At 37.3% G+C, this 20,877-nt stretch overlaps 1 protein-coding gene across 3 annotated transcripts in view; it reads right to left on the bottom strand.

The window, feature by feature from the left end:
• Positions 1-20,871, bottom strand: part of PTPN2 (protein tyrosine phosphatase, non-receptor type 2) — a 35,127-nt gene extending 14,256 nt beyond the window's left edge. For 2 of the 3 annotated variants that reach the window (XM_009284088.2, XM_019473353.1), the window contains exons 1-6: positions 20,426-20,649; positions 17,729-17,819; positions 9,904-10,004; positions 9,194-9,292; positions 7,876-8,013; positions 303-512 (exon numbers count right to left, since the gene is read on the bottom strand). In XM_009284088.2, the coding sequence (XP_009282363.1) occupies positions 303-512; positions 7,876-8,013; positions 9,194-9,292; positions 9,904-10,004; positions 17,729-17,819; positions 20,426-20,539 (753 nt within the window). In that variant the 5' untranslated portion in view covers positions 20,540-20,649. Of the gene's footprint in view, positions 1-302; positions 513-7,875; positions 8,014-9,193; positions 9,293-9,903; positions 10,005-17,728; positions 17,820-20,425 lie in introns of all 3 variants that reach the window. The other variant, XM_009284089.2, reaches the window with a different exon arrangement.
• Positions 20,872-20,877: the final 6 nt, after the last annotated feature.

Raw genomic sequence — 20,877 nt, 5'->3', positions numbered from 1 at the left:
TATTATTATCATATTATTATTATTATCATTTTATTTCAATTATTAAACTGTTTTTATCTCAACCCACGACTTTTTCTCACTTGTGCTCTTCCAATTATCTCCCCCATCCCACCGGTTGGGGGGGAGTGAGCGAGCGGCTGCGTGGTACTTAGTTGCCGACTGAGATTAAACCACGACACTTAATTAAAGTTTTCACTGGCATGTCATTAACTTAAATGCTTTTAAAGCCCTCTGACCAAAAAGCCCATATTGGGAAGACAGGCAGGGTGTCAGGAGAAGGAAAGGGGTGACCAAACACTTACCAGAACAAGACAAGTGTCTACTAATGAAAACGTGCCGGAACGTCCTATCCCTGCACTGCAGTGAACTACTGCAGGTCCATGTTCAGGACTTAGTGAACCAGACTCTCTGACTTTAAACAGGAAGTTCAAGAATGAAGCTGGGGATTCAGGAACTCCAAAGTCTGGCCATGTAGTATAATGAAAATGAAAGATCATCCTGGACTCACCACTCTAGAAGTGAAAACAAATAAACAATACAACTAGAAAGTATTCTACTTTTGTTTAGTTAGCACACATTTCCCCAGTCTAAATCAATAGCTATTTTCTATTTTAAACCTCCCATTTAGACAAACAATCCAATAACCTGCTTCAAGTTGGATGACAACCAACAGCGCAACCTGAAGCGGTTTTTCATCCAAGTTGGTAGTTCTCCCCTTTGCAATTATTACCATACACATTTTTTTTCTTCTTCTCCTCAAACTTCCAATATTATATTTGGTTTGCTTTACTACTTGCCCCAAATATTCTTCTTTTTCTACCATTAATGCAGCTTAATGGCTGACAGCAGTTATTAGACTGCTACCATTAACAGGACTGGAAAAAATAGCCGTCAGCATTGTAAGCACTCTCCACTCTTGCTCAGAGCAAGTTTTAATATCAAGAGGCATTGGCATCTCCTTTATACTAACCACACCACTGAGAGGAACAGAAAGCTTTATGGAAAAGGCCTAGAAGAACCCATATAGCAGGATGTCTAGCAGGACTCCTACTGGATGTATTCATTCTTTGTAAGTAAGAAAGAAGGATTTCAAAACCATGCAGTTGTTTTAGAACCATGCAGCTCCTCTCCTAACATGACCAACTAACTGCAAGTATTGAAATGACAGCAGAAAGTATGTATATATCTGAAAAGCTCCGATGACGAATCTGCATTGTATCTTTATAGAACTCACTTCAGACCTGCTGTTAAATGCTACTCCTTGCCTCCCTTCTTTTCTTGCTACAATGATTTTGAGACGACTTGATCACTGATTTAGCTCAGGAATTTTAGAAAGGTTCAGTTATTTTTATCCTCCCTCCATTTTATCTTATTTTCCACATAGATTGAAACCTACATAAACCTCCACAAAGTTGGAACACAAGATTTAAAATATCAATGTATTCCAGAAAAGCTGTTTTTCCTTTTTCAGCAACAGTAAAATATAGCTATGAGATTAAAATAAATTCTACTGTTCATCTCCTGCTCAGTCTGTTTCAACTTCTTATGAGGGACAACTTATGAAACTCCTTTGTGAAACTAAAATAATCCAGTTCATGGTTACCACAGTAACAAAAATACTCTCCCATTTTGTCTTGCGTCTTCAGCGCCTGATACTGCAAGACTGCCAATACTTTCACAGAAAACAGTGGATATTAACATGACTCAAGTCACTCTCAAATGCACAGTTTTCTTCCAGGAATATTTTGTCTTTTGGCTAAGAGCTCAGCCAGGACAACAGAGTCTGATCCATCATATTGGGAAAATGAGTACACAATAAGATTTCAAAAGGAAAAAAAAAATCTACCGAGGCCTAAATTGTATAAATACACTGGGATTTCCCTTTCTTATTTGTCTGAAGCAAAGCATTAAAAAAAGTTTTCATTTTCAACTGAGACCTTACCAGTCTTCTGTACCTAGTTTTTCAACTAGTGAGTTAATTCACTAATCAACTGAAAGGACCCATTTGTTTAAAAATCATGAAGGAGATACATTTTTATAAGAAATCTGGAAATAGAATTTTCAAGCAGATAACACTCTTAAGCAATTTCCTCTATTTCTAAGAAAAATAACTCATCAATTTACAAAAAAACCTAAGAGGAAAACTGGACAGATGAGCTAAATGCACATACTAGGTAAAGCAAAGGTTAAAGTTGTTTCTTGTGAATCTAGATGATCCTTTGAAGTGGTAACTGATACTTTCTGCCTCCCCCTCAAGATTCTTAAATAGCATTCCAGATGAAAGCCTCCCTTATACCTCAAGAAGGCAAAAATGTCCTATCTATAGAAAACAAAGGTGATCTGTGGGTTGGTTGTTTGTTTTTTCCAAATCCCATACTGTAACAAGCACTAGCATCCTCCTCCTTAAAAAAAAAAAAAAAAATCAGTAGTGCTTCAAGCACATGGCCAAGTGTCACCCTGCTCATACACTAATCTGAAAATAGGTATTTCTAAAGGAAAGATTTAACAGTGCTGTTGTACATCTCATTCAGCTCTAACTCACAGAATTACTTTTTTTCTCCCACCCCATATTGTACGACGGCTTTATCCATCCCACAATTTTCCATCATTTCAGCTCATTTTAAAAATACCAAGTCTCTTCATCTTTCTCCATGAGTCCCGTTTCAGAGCACCAGAACTGGCTGGTCTTCTTTGAACTTGCAGTTTCTAATCGTACAGCCAAACCCCATTTGAATATTTCAAACCTCCCACATTTTCTCTCTTAAACAGAATGGCTCTTTCAAGTGGTGCTTGGCAGTCAAGCTGTACAGCTGAAATACTGTCTTTGTGTGAATACCCGTACCACCCCTTCTTCAAGAACTCTCCCTGTCACTGAGCCATGCACCACAGCTATCACTTACGTGAAGTGATGCAGGACTATAATGAGAAAAGGTTTGGCTTGCTAAAGATCCACAACTGTTGATGGACAAAAATTCAATTTTAAAGAACAACTAATTTTATTAAAAGTGTTATCATGAAACTAGATATTCTTTTAAAGAAAAAAAGCTGGACTTCAAGACTTAGGCAGTAATACAAAATTTTATGTATGTTATACACAGGGAACACACTTCTGCATGATAACTGAAAACCAGCTTATTCTATGGTAACCACAACATATTCTTCCAAGATTTATTCCCTAAGACTAGCTACCGAAAAAAAAATTAAAAAAATCCTTGGATAATCATGGAACAACTTTCAAACAAACAACTTTTCAAGAAAATGAGTCAAACCATTCTAGCGCAAGTTTCACAAACTACTGAGTTAAGCTTTCAGTAAATAACCAATGTAGCTAAAACTGATAAACTCAGAAAGTTACCACCACCCTGCACAGTTCTCCACTGACTGCTGGCAACACTAAGAGCATAATCAAAGGATGATCAAACCACAAGCCATGCTCGAGGTTACAAGCAGACATCCATACAAGGACTTGAGCAGAAAAATAATATAATGCCATTAGACTAACTTTCATCAAAACAAGCCTTGTCATAACCTTTTTACAATGACTATCCAATCACTCAGAAGGGTAAAAAATCTTAGAATAACTTTAGGCTGTTCAGTCACCTGAGAGTATGAACGTGAATAAAATACTACCAAAATGCTCAAAGGAATTTGATGCCTTCAGTGTCAAGTAAAACAGGTGAAGACAGAAAAATGCTGGTCTGTCAAATTTCACACACTCCTTATAAAAGCCTTCATTTCATAGTTTAAGGGCTGCTGAAATAGTCTAACATATGAAGGCGTAAAATACACCTACAACCTCATAGTGGTCCTGTATTTAACGATCATGCCTTAAGTGCATTAAAAACTAATTTGATCATATAAAAATGAGAAGGCATGCTGTAAAGGCAATATTCTAAGCACTGAAATTCAGAATCTTAAATCAACTTTTACCACAACCTCTTCTATTTGTTCATTCTAATGCTTGGCAAAATGGTTTTCAAAATGTACATAAAAATGGCAATGAGTATAATGGGGCCAAATAATCCTCACAGACACTGTTTTTTTTTTTAATAACTAGTGCATTGGGGCCAAATAATCCTCACAGACACTGTTGGTTTTTTTTTTAATAACTAGTGCACATCCTGTAAGTCAACATGGTAATAGCTATGCACATTGAATTTGCAAAACACTTGACATTCAAGTGAGTCTGGGTTCTCCTTTCCTGTTAGACACCAACACCTTCCCTAACACCTCGGTCTTACTTCTGTGGTCATGAAGACCAAAATTAATCCCTGTTGCAGTTTGTCAAAGTGATATGAGGACACCTCACAGGTTTAAAAGCAAATGTTTGCCGTGTTTCAGAAATCCCTTCAAAACACTATAGGAATTACATGCACATACATATACAAAGATACCACAAGATCCCAGAACATCACCTGCCATTAGATTGCTTGCCTCCACAAAGTATCTTCCCAGTACATTTTAATTTTGGACATTGGAAACTAGCAGCAAAGCAAATCTTACCTTCTTCCCGTTCATCCACAGGATCAGACAGTGAGGGCCACTAAGCAGTCTTGCGTCACCTTAATCTGACAGCAATGGCCACACGGAGGCTTGGTATTAAGTTGAAAATCCATTTTGCTAATGGGTTTTTCCAAATATTTGCTATTTGCAGAGGACTCAAGTTTCCACTTGGGGTTTATTAATGGACCTTACTCTAAAGTATCATACCACCAGCGTCACATCAAATCTAGTTCATTTCTCTAGTCCTTTCTCCTCCAGCAAATATTTTCTTTGCAAACCTCTCCTTCGGCTGCTTTATTCTTATTTCTAGGAACCTAGTCTGAGATACGTTCATCAATGTTCCTCCAGCAATTTCAATTCCTTTCCACTGCTCCATTTCCTCACCCAGTCGATCCCTGGTTTCCCTCAAGTACTGATGCTCATTTGCCCTCCCATAGCTTCCCCGAATTCCCCAGTACCAACGTAGTGGGGTTTTGCTTATAAGCATACATTATGTGTCACATTGTATCTTTCTCCAAGCTATCTGGGTTGCCACACCAGAAATTACTGAAAACACAAGTTTTCTTTCTCTGAAGACCAGTATTTATACTTGTGACAAGGAAAGCTAAAAGCAGCAATAAAAAAATAATATAAAAATACATATTAAACACAAGGTGGAGTCTTCCAGAAGTTAGCTGTTAATATCTAACAATTCTCCCATAATATCGTCACAAAGCTTAGCAACCCCATCCAATAAGGTTATTTTACAGATTTAACAAAAGGCTCTCATGGACACCTATCACTTCTCCAGTACACTGGGAGACTTTGATTCAAATCACAGACATGCAATAGGTTCACACATAAATGATTACGAATTTTTAACATGAGCACAGTATTTTCCTTCCACCCTTATTTTCCAACAGAGGCAAGGGTTTGTGGAAGCCTTCACAGTCAAGTCTTTCCTCAAGAGAGTTCTGAACCTGAGCAATTACAGCAGAAAGCAGCAGTCAACTTTCAGAAGAGCTGACAAATAACACCAACAAAATGATGGAGGATACACAATGAACCATGATGGAAAGGCAGCTTCAAATTTCTATACTCTAAAATGCAGACTGGGTCAGGCAAAAAAACAAGGAAATGCTGAAATAAGCACTAGCAAGAGAAAGCACATTAGAAATATTTTCAAAGTTTTTGGAAAGATACCATTAAACACTATCTCCTCTCCAAAGCTTTATTGGACTATGCTAGCCACAACAGCAAAAGCAAATGTTCGCCTAGAACAGATATAAACAAATCAAACCACCAAATGCCTTGATCTAATCCTAAAAAACAAACAGTGCCCCCCTCCCCAAACCCCACCTGTACTTCTAATGACTCTTTAACCAAACAAAACAAAAACACCACCAAGAAAAACAACCAAATATTCAGAGGTTGTTTCACTGGTAAGAACATTAAACAAGCACTTTACTCTTCATATGTATGCATTTTGCTTATGGGTTAAGAAAGATTTGTTGCAGTAACACAAATTTACTTGAGTTCAGAATGGTTATATTAAAAAGAAGATTTTAATTCTGTTTTCAAGGAAATACTAAAATTTCTTAAGAATTCTTGGAATTCAGAGTATATTTTGTTCATGAGTCATCTTATATTCCAGGCATCAAGTGGCTAAATGTCTTGCTACTCTGCCTCCACCAAAGTCCCCTCCAGAATAACTTGTATAAACATAGTTAAGCTCACATTTCAAGTTACTGTGAATACTCAGTTCCCACAAGTTTTATGGTGTAATTATCAAATTCTTACAGAAGGCTGCACTTAACATTCACAGTATTATTCTAGAAACTACGTAGTTTTTCTGTTTAAGTAACCAAGTATGTTCTACTTCTTGTAGCTGTTTTATATAAAAAATATTCTTTGGAGTTAATATTTGTGGAGCCTTATAGGAATGCTAGGGCATTAAAATAAAAATTCAATACAGTAATTTTGCTAAGTATTTTTGAAACTGAGCTACAGGACAAACAAGAAACTCTGTACAGCGCTGATGGGCCTGCATTACCAGTCCAAAGTAAACCCAGAAATTTAACTGCTCAATAGCTCCAACTCAAAAGTCTACTATAGTAGACGTGCTGTTCCTCAAGGGATTTTTGCATTTTCCAGCTAACGTTATGTCCAAACATACATACATCATGCAAATTGCATCCTTTGAAAATAGGAAGTTTAAGATTAGGGGCCAATGTCAGCTAGACAATTCCACAAAGAAGCCTTTTTGGTAGTTAAGAAAACTTGCCTCAATTTTCCAAAAAGGAAAGTTATTCTTTCTCAGGCACTAGCTTGCAAGCACTGCTCCTCTTTTCTTTGCCTTTGCTGTCAATAAACAAACAACTAAACAGGAACTCTTCAGGTCAGTAGGACAGAATTTCATAAAGCTCTTCTTACACTGAATAGACCAAGGAACAACATGCCAAGTTTTATCATGTTGATCTCATGAGGGAGGTTGTGAATTAACAAACATTATCTCAAACTACCATTAATAGTTACTGTAAATTCAAATCATTTTGACCAAATATATCAATGTTTAGCTGTATAAAACAACATGCAAAGCAACATCTTCAAGCTTTCCTTTCCCAAATCCACTGACAAGACAAACTTGAATAAAACTTGCCATACTAGCACTTTCATTTAATATAAGGCAAGGTTTATAGGGAGAGAGAATATCTTACAAGACACAGCTGGAACAAACAGACAAGCTCTTCAATCCTGTCTTCAGCTCTGAAACAGAAGCAGCAAATTCCAACCCAAGCTCAGGCCAGGAACAATTTTTTTGAGCTTAACTTGATTAAATTGTCAAAGTGCTTAATTTTTAAGAGAAAAGGATGGTTGGTCCTGTGGAGCAAAAGGGGAGGTAAGCAAGAGGAGATAAAGTTACCTATCTACAGGTGGTAATCACCCCTCCCCCCAAAAAAACTTAGATAGCTAGACTGAATTATACGGAAAACTAAAGTTCCATTAAAAACCAGTAATTACCGAGTCTGATTTCTGATATTCAAAAGAAATCAGAAATTTCAACTCCTAGGTTCCTCCTTTTAGGGTATTTCTTACAGCTCCTCTTAGAATCACCACTACCATCAATTACAATTCAGCATGTTAAGGTACTGCTAAATGGAATATATAAGTATAGAAGTGCTGAAGCTGTTATCTCTTTTAATGTATAGATTAATTCAGGTCTAACTCACTTGCTTATATGCCACACATATATCTTCAACGTTATTAGAAGCAAAGTGCATTAAAATTTTCAGCGTAAAAGCTCAATCAAACCTGTAGTGACAATACACTAAATGGTTTTCATTATATACTTAAGCCCAGGAATATGAGCTATACAGACTGAGAAAAGCTTACGTTGATATTTTCTAATTGCAGTAGATGTACTGTGTAATAGGATTTGACGTCTTCAGATACTAGCCTCACACGGAAACCTGTTTCACTGAATGTCATAACTTCCTCTTCTTTTGTTGGCCAGTACTGTGCACACTTCACCTAATTTATTTTTTTAAAAAAGGAGAAGGAAAAAAAAGAAGAAAACAAAAGAAAAATCTGGTTAAGTATCCTAGTATCTTGGGCTTTGCATGAGCAGATTGTGAGACCCTGTTATTCAATATAGTAGACTCAAGTACCTGCTCCCAGTTTGAGGAATTCTCAAAGTCCATAATGTTTACAGCCAAGTTACTACAACTGTTTCAATGGCTATTATGCATTCCAGCTTTATCTGTTTATGCTTTCTTTCATCGCAGGGCTAGCATGTTTTGAGATATACCTTAGCCCTTCTCCCTCTCCCCCCTCTAGTTCTCTACAGTGAACACAGATCTTTACTCAGCTATTTCAACATTTCCCCCCTCCCATTTCTGACATGCACACCTGCACATTTACATAACTGATGTAACACATCCAGTTTTCCCAAGGCTTGTTGAATACTGGAAGATTCTAGTGAGACAAAAGAATGAACTAACAAAGCAATGCAAAACTATCCCTTGCCCTTTATCCCTCTTGCCTTGCACTCTTCTGTAGGAAAATTTTTGCATAAGAAAATAAGTGACTTTTTAATGGACTAGTCAAATATTTTTCACTAACAAATCTATTCTGAAGAAAAAGCATAAACCTCAAATGACATGCATTTATAACTAAAATCCACAGTGGTTTTAGGCACATTAACAGAAAAACTACATCATAAGAGAAGATTCGTGTATTCTGCACATATACCACCAGCTGTAAAGAATCAAAAATAACTAGACCAGTTTGACAGCTGCTGGGCAGCAGCTTGTCTTCATTGTTACAAACAGTTAAGATAACTAAATAACAATATACTACTCTGTTAGATTTAGAAGAAATAATCTAAAGATACTTTAATTCAAACTTGTTTTTTCACCCTCCATTTTGTTCTGGAGCATCTTACACTGGTTCTACTCCATCTTATTTCTATCTGTACATCCTCCTTTCTCAGGATGTTACTTTCACCCTTCTGGATGTATATTTATTGGATGCTGTTTTCACCAAACTGAATTTTGTGTTTTAGCTACATCACTTTAATGTTATATTAAATACATTATGCTGTACACCAGTGAGAAAGTCTGTTAGTTCTTTTAACATACCAATCAAACATTGTTCAACTGTATTAAAATTATGTGGCTTACTTTACAACTTTAGGCCTAATATTACTTACCGATTCTTTTTCAACAATTCTGTTCAGCATGACAACTGCTTTGGTTTGTTGTTGCCATACCATTAGCCAAAAATGACAACATGTATTAGGTAGTGGACCCTGTGTAGTAAAGAAAAAAAAATGGGTGGGAGAATGTATAGGCAAAGCAGTGTCTGAACACAGTTAATAGCTCACTGTGTGAAACAGGAAAAAGTCTTCCTCTGAAAAGTTTAAACAAATTATTAATAGAATGATAGAAGTGACAGGCAAGAAAGTAACCACACTGCACAGATCATTCCAGTACTTAAAGGTTTTTTTAAAAACAACAACAAAAAACCCAAACCAAAAAACCAAACAACAACACAGTAAGAACTCAGAGAAGGGATGTTTCAGTTCAGGCATCAATACTATTGTGCCGTTAGAAGAAAAGCTACTGCAGGCACGCTCAGAAGGTGCAAGATGAAATAAGGGGTAAAAGTATCGTTGCAACCTATTTCCAAAAGAACTGAAGAGCAAGAAATATTTGAAAAGCTTTATATGCAGTAAACTAGTCATACTTCAATATTCAGCTTTTTCTTAAAAATAATGTGTTTCCCAAGTAGATCAAACAGGCAGTTAGTATGAGATATTTATAACTCACAAAGAACCATCCAAATACAAATTAAGACTACAAATTCCGCCTCCCCCAGATTCTCAACTCCTAGAATAACCTAATAATTGGTACTACTGACCTGTGTTAAAATATAGTATCTCAGGGCTTCTTCTATGACCACTAGGCTGGCATTGATATAGTCATTCTCAGTGTTCTGCAGTTTCACACGACTATGATCATCTAAAATTCAAAGAAAATTAAGAATTAATGATGCATCCATCTTGATGAATACTCTCTAACAGGCAACTTGAGGTCTGACAAGCAATTAGAAATAAATTCTGCAGTACTAACCAAATAGCAAACTACAAATATACATGAAACTAATTTCTCATGTAACTTTGGTAACTGCCTGTCTCATTCTCCCCTCAGCATTCCATCAGAGTAATTTCAGGCATCTATTAATAGAAGCTGCTCAGAAAACTGGAATCCCCAGTCATCTTTAAAAAACAACCAAACAAAACAACCCTCCCTCACATGCCAAAAGATGCTCACAGCCATCCCTCAACAGCTGCATTTCCATAACACACCCCCACCACAACCCACACCAAGCAGCACACTGTCCTATCACACCGTATCACTCCATTGCATGGGTTTCCTTGAAGTTCAGAACTCCAAGATTTTTGGTGAAGTTTCATAGGTTGACACAAAAACAAAAATTTAACCCCCCCCACCCCCCCCCCCCCCCCCCCCCAATCTATTTGTATTAATTCAAACCAAGCTTTGATCAATTTAATTTTCCCTGTAATTTATTGTTTAATACTATACAAATTAAAAATATTGAAGGGGCACATGCAGAAATGTGCCTATTTAACAAATCTTCCAATTAAACGAAGCCTAATCTAATTACACAGTTTCAGTCTCTCACGATTACACAGGTTCCCCTATTTATGGCAGAGGCAAGCAAAGGACTCCATGTAAAATTCTAGCATTAATAGGAGAAAGATTATCAGACTGTCGTACTAAAACATTGCATAATAAAAAGTCACGGAGGCTTTTCCTAGAACCTTTTAGTATCTGATTTATCACCCTCTAGGAGACATTTAGGTAATCGGACTTGTTCACAGTAAGTAATCCTTCAGCCATTTATTAGAACTGTAGTAAATAAACAGCATTTTTAGTTTAAAATTTGTACACAACTGCCTGCCAGGAAATGACATCCAACTGACTGCAAACCTCCTGAAGCTCAACCACCTAGACAGACTGTTTATGAGAAGAGTAAATAAAAAACAGCAAACTAAAATCAATTTAAGAGACTTCAACACATTTCAGAAAGAGATGGAAGAGATTCCATAAAGAAACTGACACAGCTGAGAGTGAGTTACAGTGCAATGCCAGTTTTTTACCTACATTCAACTGGTCTAACCCACAAAACTCATTCAGGGTGCAGACTGACAGCACAGCTGCCATTAAAACGTCAGCCCACTTTTTCCTCTCCCATCTCTGCACCAAAAGGCTAACTTCCTTTTGACAAGCATCTTGGGAAATGCACAAAATCCTTGAGTTTTGACATGAGCAACTACCAAGTATCACATTCAGTGCAGCTATGATAGCTGAACTCAGACTAAGTCCCTATATCACAGCCAGTCTATACAGCACAAGGCTTATCTAAGAAATCCATGAATATGACCCCAGATAGGCAAAAAGCTGATGGGAATCAAAAAATAGTTACTGAATTAGACTCTTGTTCTATGGACCGCTCATGTGATTTTATAAATACTTTCCATATGTTTTGAATCCTGGGAAAAGTACATTTACTAGGTCTTGATCTGCTTTTATACTCTCCCTCATCTATCTGCTATTGGCAACTGTCGAAGAGGATCTTGCTGGATTCAAGGAAAGAAGTCAACAGTAAATTACTTTTTTTTATTTTTCAAGGACAGATTTGGGGTTGTCATCCTACCTCCTTTAGCTGCTAGGTTTTATATGCAGTCACATACCAACGTGCAGAGAACAGAAATATGCTGCAAACCTATTTTTAATACAAAATTATGAGAAAGTTACTGGTTTAGTCTGTTTTCATTAGCATTCCAGCTGTAAGGCAACACCATCTTGACTTTCAGGAGTCTTAAAACGATTTATGATACATCTCTATGAAGGAAAAAATATGATCAAAGCCAAGACACAGTAAAATTAAGACACATGTGCGTTTAAAAGTAAAATATATCTCCTTGTATTATTTTGTCTGGATAGGAAAGTGTTACTTTTTCCTTTCATGTATCACTTTATCTGAAATGTTTCTACTGGAGAGAAACCAAGACCTTTGTAAATATTACATGTCATTTGCCAACAGGAAAAACTTAAGATCTTGTTATAGTAAATCACACATACCGGTACTAGTGTTCTCGGAAAGATGACGTAAGCAAGCACTGTTAACAGTTTAATCACCCAGCAGCAGCTGCTGTATTGCTGCCAGTAGGAGATAACTGCCGAGGCCCTAATGAGGTTTCCTACTGTAACCTCTACACACATTCCAGGCTTATTTTTTCCTTCTTATAAATTATGCTTTGTAAACACAACAAATAAAATTCTTAAAGTTTTTTTAAAAGCCCCTTTAACAACTAATTCTATGCACAGACAGCCTCCCTTCTCCTCCCCAACTAAAACAGAGGCGATCCTACAAATACACTGGCATACACTCCACGGGACACAGAAAGCCATTAGAATATATCGATTTCCCTTCTTTCAAGGGAAAAGGTTCCTAAAGGACGCAATGACCTAGAAACCTCATTCAAGCCCTGGCTTTCTCTTCTGAATTAGATGAAGCAAGCCAACTTTTGACAGCGAGTTAGCTGTAACATATTTCCCGTATGTAAATCATTTCCAGTTACAAAGTACTTCAGATTTATATGAATTATAAACCTATCTTAAATCTTATCTTAAAAGATTTATCTTAAATGTTGCCATGCCCACAACAGGGAAAATATAGTACTCATTTTCTGAAGTGCTAATTCCCCTATTTCAACAAACTATGCAGCCTGAAAAGGAAGTGGAAACCTTAAAAATGCTTCTCATTCTGGCTTCTGCACTAAGAAAACTACTCCCAGAACGACCCTGTCTGAGAGAAGCAAACTCTTATTACCCACTTCAAGTGAAACCCTGTCCCACTGATATCACTGACAACACCCCCGCGTCTCAACTAAGGCCAAGACTTCACATTACGTGTCGATTTGCTCACTCCCTGCTAAAAAGAAAATGACATATCCAGTTAAAACTGAGATACGAAACTTTTGCATTTTACATCATACAGTTCTTGCAGTTGGTTAATGAAAGGTTTTTATTTGAAAACAGCTGTGTTTCTAGAAGTGAAACCACTGTGTAACTTAAAAATTATCCTTTATCCAAGACATGTCTCTGGCTCCCCAAATATAGAGCTATTAACAACAAAGGAGGGTGAAATGCTGCTTAGTGGTTAAAGAAAGTCATAAATAAAACATGTAGCCATAAGCCATCCCAATGCCCCAGTCTGACCCTTTCCCGCCTACCAGCAAATCCCCTTCATGTCACTAATCTAAATCTAGTCTATCTGAGCTGCTAAATTATTCAAATCACAATACTCTGTCACTAGACTTACAGTCTCAAGTTTCAGAGGCAGCCTAAGGCAAAGGAAAGGCAAAGTGACTTTCCCCCACCCTGTCACTGGTTGTATGCAATGAATGCCACCATATTAATCGTGGCCTAGCTCATAACTGAAATGTATGCATACTGAAATATATGCATAACTACTGCACAGGATCCTTACGCTTTTAAGCAGGACTGTGGAAAAAAAACCTTAAGATACAATGAAGTTTAGATCAGTATGTGCTGTAAAATTCCCCTCTTCCCCAACCCCAAAGAAAGAAGTATCTCCAAAAGCAGCACGCTGAGTTTATTTATACTCAGTTTTTCTGGTAACAAGATGTTTTAGAGAATCGTTAGATAATGTCATAAAAATCATCAGTGTCAGCTTCTAATATGGACAACAAGAAGTGCAGGAGGCTTATTTTGGACAGATCATCTCCCTGTTCTCAGCACATACACTTGAAACACAGGACAGAAAGGGAACATTTTTGCAATGATAATTAATCAATCAGCACTATGTGCAAAACCATCCACATCAGCTCCAACTCTGTTCCCACAATACCCTTCATGTTCCTCTCTCCCTGGTATACACTCTATGTCAACTATAAGCCTATGGTTGAAAGGTCCAACACAGAGTCTAGTAATGGCCACAAGAAGAAAACAAGAGAAATCACTACCTCTCAAGACCCTCCAACAGCAACATGATCTACCGGTCAAAAATGTTCAGATGACCTAAGAAACTGGGCTACGCACATTACAAAGGAAGGCTAAAGATAAAACTGCGTAAACCCCCATCTACCCTCCAAAAGCGAAAGAAAAAAAAAATCCTGCCAATTTTGCCAAGGGGGATTTCCTTCTTGCCTCTAAATCTGGGAACACAGTAAGCAGATCTCTAAAGGTGTTTACAGTCAATCTGAGACACTAGACTCCTCTGATATCAACTAAGGATAAGATTTAGAAGGAAAGTAATAACAGAAATCTTAAGAGTTTCATTAAAGTTATCAATAAAGAATAATAGCCTCACAAGTTATTTTCCTCTCAACAATGTTTTCTGAGAAATGGTTTCATCTGTCAGGAAATGACTGGCTGTCAAACCAAACTTATTTCAGATTAACTTCCTGTTTCAATACTGCTACATAGCCAAGATATTCCTCTCCCTATTCTAGACTAATACCAAACTGCTAGGCTGCTATTTTTTTTGGCTAGGCAGTAACTCTTGAGGGGTTTTACCCAATGGAACTTATATACACCATAGCTCTTTAGCCAACAAAATTGGACACTAACAAAAATATTTATGAAACTGGAGACAATGTGAAACTCAGCTGTAATGGGCAAAGATGATTAGCCTTTCCCAGCTAACAGAAATCAACTTTTACCTAGAAATGTATGTAATGGACACAAATTGGTTTCAGTGTGCATGTCCTGTGTATTATGGTTGAAATGGGGCAAGCCAACCCAAAACATTTTTTCCTGCACTTGTAATTGACATCTTTTCCATAAGACAGAATAATCTTTGCATTTCCTCTTGCAGACATACCACCTCAGATTTTAGACTGGCTTGGCTGCTATCTAGATTAACAAACCATTTTCTCACTGCTATGGAGAAATAAAACATTTTCATCAAATTATGTCTTATGTCTTAAAATATGTTTAAGTAGCTAGATCCTGAAAGTTTAACTGCTAGCTCTGAAGGCCTCTGACTATCAGAGAACATTAATATTATCACTTGGTTTTCATTTAAACACTGTTAAAGAGCAGTAAAATTTGCAAAGTGAAGGACTGAGATGTTAAGATTGCGCAAGACCGAGTCCTCTTGCATTTCTGCAATGCCAGTTCCTCGCATACATGCGCCATGATTAGATGTGTTCACCACAGTGACCAAACCAACCGCACAGCTATTACCCCAGCTGCTTTGAAATTTAGGTAGTGCTATCTTGGAATGTTATTTATCATATATTCCCTTCCAGGTCTCTTTCTCCTCCCAGCTCTCACCATCATTACAGAACAATTATGAGTCATATTTGAAAACACACAGATGTAAAATTCAACAGGAATTAGTTCAAACACAGTGTTTTGCTCTGTTCTCCTCATACAGCCTTGCTCCTAGTGCCCAGTTCTGCAGGCTATCTTGGTGGCCCAATTCAAACCTCCTTTCTTTCATAAACGCTGAAGACTGAGACATGCTTCATAAAGTTCATCACCTTAGTTCAGTCATCATGTCACAATACATGTCAACTAGCATGTAATGACTCTAACCCCTTCCTGAGCTCAACTACTACTTAGATTTTATCTGTCTCTCTCTGCTCTTGCACAGGGTCCAGGGACTAATACAATCACATAATAAATTTCCTCCCGGCTAAACAAGCATTTCAGAAGCAAGCTTTGCCATGGCCAGGGCAGAGCTGCTTGGTACTCTTCACTACTGTAAAAGGCATGCCATGATTAAGGAAAATTTTGAGCTCAGGAGATGAATACAAGTCACACCTCTAAGATACTATCGCAGGTGTTATTAGATGCTACTTAAATAACACAATGCCTTTTTATTTATTTATTTTAGAAACACTCTTTTTAAAAGGAAAGAAGAACCACAAATATGTTGAAGGTAAGCTGCCACTCTCTTCGCAGTAGTGCCCAAGAAATGAAATCCATGGATGGGAGAAATGCTAAACACATGAACACAACTTCTGCCACAGAAGTTGTACAGGATATCGGACCCAGGAATAGAACTTGGATCTCATGGAGTCAAATCCAATTTCCTGCCTTCTCTTCTTACAACCCCCATCCCAATTTAGGTATGAAACAGAAAGTTAATAGAACATGATCTACTTTACCACAGCTAAGATGCTAATGCTGGGCTGTAACAGGACAGCAGACCTGGGACACATAAGTACCTCTGCATAGATCAACAAAGGTCCAGCAGAGGCCTATCTCCCTTTGCTGAGCATACAGCAGAAGTTAATAAGCCTTGGCTAACTTGAGGTATCTTCTTCAGAGCTGTACATTTCTCAAATAGACCATACTGGCGAATGCCACGCAGACACAGCAAAGAGGCTGTGCACTGAACTCTTAAGTTCCCTTTCATCAGAGTGCAGTATTGAGATTCAGCATTAAGCCAGACTGGATCCATTTGGTGCGAATACACTGTACAAGTTAGCATTCTGGCAGCAGGCTAATGAGCAGCACGCAGCGCTGCATCTGACCAGCATGACTCAATCCGAGACCCTTTCCGTGCAATTTTGAGAAGTGCTATGCACATGCTGTTACCACAACTTTCAACTGGAAACAAGGAGTTCAGCACTTCTCCAAATCTTACAATAGGTATACAGATTAGGCGCTCAAACAAAAAGTCCCAGCACACCAGCAACCCTTCAAAAATTCTAGATCCAGTAACAAGAAGGCTTTTATGAGCCCTTTGTGCTCTGGGAAACTTCGTACTAAAGAACACATGAACATTTAACCTGTTTGAACTTCAATATTCTGCAGAAAAATTAAGGCTGTACTAATTTTTTTTCCTAGTCCTTTTGAAAGTGATTTATGATAGCTTTCTCCAGCTATAACTACATATTGGTAATCTTTTGCTCACATGTCTTTTTATGATGATTTTGAATTACAGTTTCTAAAGTAAATGCTGTTGAAAAAATTCTGTAACACTTCACTAGCAAAGAAGCTGGTAAAAAAAAAAAAAGCTGTCTTCACCTGAGATATAAGATCGTTATGTCAAAAAGACCATTTTATGTCAGTTTGTAAAATACAAAGTAGTCCATACCATATCTACTTGCATTGAGAAAATTAAAGAACAACTTTATGCATATATTCTTCCAAACAGACAAAAACAACAAAATCTCAAGTATTTTTTAAAGCAACAGTAGAAATCCAGTGGCATTAATCCACACAGTCTTATAAATGTGCAGAATCCTTTAACCCAAAAGGAAGCTGTGTTAGTCAAGGCTTATTAACTTAATTTCTGTGCTCAGCAGATGTCGATTTTTTTTTAATGACAGATAAAGCAATATTAAACAAGTAATTTCCTTATGAGAAAAATATCTTTATAATATTACTTTGCAGCTCACAAACATTTACCTATATGCTAATAACTATGATTTGCAATCATCTCTCGTTCACCATCCAGCACAATGAGTTTAACCGGCAGACTTTTCTCCCTTCTGTTATACACATTTGTGTATGAGTTACGAAGAACACATTTATCACAGGATACATGCCTACAGAAATAAACAAAATACAAAACCTACAATGACCATGATTTATTACCTACAGTGTTTAAAAGTAAATCGGGTAAGTAAAAAGTCTAGCAAGTTTAACGCAGTAATTACAGAAAAGATACTTACACGGACTAACATCTCTGTATCGGTTTCGATTTCTGTTTTCTGGATATTTTGCAACTCTGTGAGGATAGTCACTGGATTTATGTCGAATTTCCTTTAAAAGATAAAAAATGCAGTTTAGTTATAGCCAGTAAGCTGATTAAGGTTAGTGTTCTACACACCCTACTGTAAGACTTTCAAGCTTATTAATTAATCAAGGTTATTAATAATTAACATTTTTAAACCAATCTTTACCACACCTAGTGTTATTTTCACTCAGAAAATGTGTGTCTCGTTCTTGGCCAGGCTGTTGCCATTTAGATGTTCCCACACTTGGCTAACACCACCAAACTAACATAAGTGCAATTTGGTAAGCAACTGATGTAGCAGGAACAAAGGGGAAAAAACGCCAAATATTTACTATGCTTACAGTTTACCTCAGGCTTGCACGTTATCTCCCACAGTAATAAGAGATTCAGATAGACAGAACTAACAGCAGTATACTGCTAGCTCCTTTACACCAACTGGCAGCATAAATCCCCACAAAGGTAACTGAACTAGTTAATGATTTTATGGCTGCTGTTAACAGCCACAAGATCATTCTTGGTGGTTTGATGGTTCAACCCATACAGCTGTAGTTAAACACGACCCAATATGAAGCAACAATTCCAGACTCACAAATATCAATGCGAAATCAACAGCCTGCTTCACCCCAGGCATTAATACAAACCTTTCAATAGTCTGCATTTGGAAGATATTCAAGCATACTCATTTACACACTATTTTAAGGAGCATACTGTTCACATACTCTGAATGTTCAGTTTTATTAGCTTTTTGCCTCCGAGCGTATCTTTTCCACAATTTCACTAAGATACACAGATTCACCTTATGCAGACAACTGAAAAGACAGCTGAAGTGCTATTGATGAGCAGTCTTCAACAAACTGAACTATCCCTTTACATCTCTGTACTGATGCCATCTCAGCAGACATGTTGTACAACATAGAATTAACAATATTTTATTTTGAATTCTCCCCTTGTTTTTAGATGCTGCTGCTACATGCGATCATTATGTCCCAAAGAGCATTTAAACTTCTCTTTACAACTAAGCATTCTTTGGTCATCTCTATGTTTCCACTACCTTCTTTGTCTTCTCAAACTTCCTAAATAGTCTATATATTCCCAGACAATGAACACAGCCAAAAAAGGACTTCAGTGGAAATGTAACATACATAAGGAAACTCCATTTTTTAGCATCTGGTGTGTGACGTTACTTAAGTGCAGTGCCAACCTGTAAAGAACCTAAACCACAAAGTGGAGCAGCAACTGTCAAGCACCAATGCTCTACACGTTTGTATAAAAATCTCTTGGTCTATTAGACAATCAGGTTTTTTTATTTTGATACAGCACACTGGAACTTGTCTTCTCCTCTAGTTTATATGGCTTACAAGCTCTGGGAGCAACCACATGCACATTGAATAAATGCATCTGGCACACATTCACAACCAAGTTCCCATGAAACATAAATTTCATATTACTCCATAAACAGGATGCAACATATTTTGTTTTTAAAATCACTGGCACCCTCTGTGCACAGAAACAGACCTGTAATTTGGTCAAGAAACATTAAAACAGCTAGAAACACTACTACAGTGATTGGGGGGGGACAGGGGGGTATGGGGGACGACTTGCTAAAAAGAATTAAAGCTAAGGAAGTTTAATGACTAGTTCTAAAATCAGTTTTCCCACATATGATCCAGCCATCACAAACTAGAGAAACAAACCAGATGCCAGATGTAACATAAGCAATATTACACAAGAAAAACTTGCACTGGCACTGGGGAAAAAAAAAGTAAAAATCACTATTATTTATTCAGTCATTAATTCAGATTGGATAGGGGCTAGCTCCAGGAGTCAGCATAAATATTCCAAGCTTTAGAGGATTTTACCGCAAGTCTTGGCAAATTCATGGAACTGAAGGGCAAATACACAAAACTGGTCTCAGCAGGAAGAATAAAAAAACCCTTAATACCCAACTTTTTTTTTCCCAGAGAAACTTACGCTTCTCTTGGCAATTATGTGTGTTTCTTATACAACACTACCACAGGAAAATACCTTCCTAAACAAAAACTCAGTGTAAAAACAAGTAGTCAGCCATTAGAGTATTTTCTACAAGTTTGCACTATTTAAAGACATCATTTGCTATTTTCTCTTTATGTTATTAAGCAGATCTGTATTCTCTGGTTTTAATATAAACCAAATGTGTTAAGTAAACTGAAAAAATCCTGAGTTTGCAGAATCTACAAAATCAGGGAAACATAAAATTCTAATACAAAAAACTTTATTAAAAAATATTTTATAGCATAGGTGTAGTAAAATTAGGAAATCCGTATACAAAGTTTAGCAGAGCTTAATATACAATTTTCTCTTCAGTTTACTTCTCCAAGTACAAAGAAATAATATGAAAATTACTTGGGAAAGCTAACCTGTTCAGTTTGGATATACCAGATGTAATGTGTGTGTACTTTTCTACCTCATGAAAAAATACTGGTTGCAGAACTCTTCCCTTACACTTTTACCTCATTAACTTAGCACAGTTTATTTCTGCTATTCCCTGTTAAATTCAAACCGCAGCTCAGTTCCATAATACATGTCTAAAGATAATGTATTTGAAATACACGTAAATCAAACACACCGCTGATTTAACAGAGAAAAAGCACACCTTAAGGTTAGTAAAGAGAACTTTCATTTTCGGTTGTTTTTCCTCATTTGTGAAAGAGCACTGTAAAATACATACTGGCTCAAATAACTGCTCTAGTATTATAAGCTTATACATAAAACCTGTTTTATGGAACTGACCCAAAGACTACTATTGCAAGTTAGTAATCTCGTTGTTTCCAGAGAAAAAGGGCAAGTAGCATATTTTCTGAGAGATAATCGTGCAGGCCTCCTGCAGACGCCAAGCAGGTGAAGGCAGCGGTAACAAGCGGGTGAGGAGGGTGAGCGGGTGCCTGAGGAACCGCTGCGCAGCGGTTTCAGTGGCAGAGCCGCGAACCCAGGGGCGATGGCGAGCCTTGGCCGGATCGACGTTATCAGGTATGACTTTCCACTCTGCCTGGAAACCGCGGGGAAAACACCCTCGTCCGGCTCAGATGAGGCCGCTCGGTTAAGCTC

The sequence above is a fragment of the Aptenodytes forsteri genome, unplaced genomic scaffold (genome assembly GCF_000699145.1).
Source record: "Aptenodytes forsteri isolate BGI_AS27 unplaced genomic scaffold, ASM69914v1 Scaffold229, whole genome shotgun sequence".
Lineage (NCBI taxonomy): Eukaryota > Metazoa > Chordata > Aves > Sphenisciformes > Spheniscidae > Aptenodytes > Aptenodytes forsteri.
Note: the sequence above shows the minus strand (reverse complement) of the source record. Positions and strands in the feature narration are given on the sequence as shown.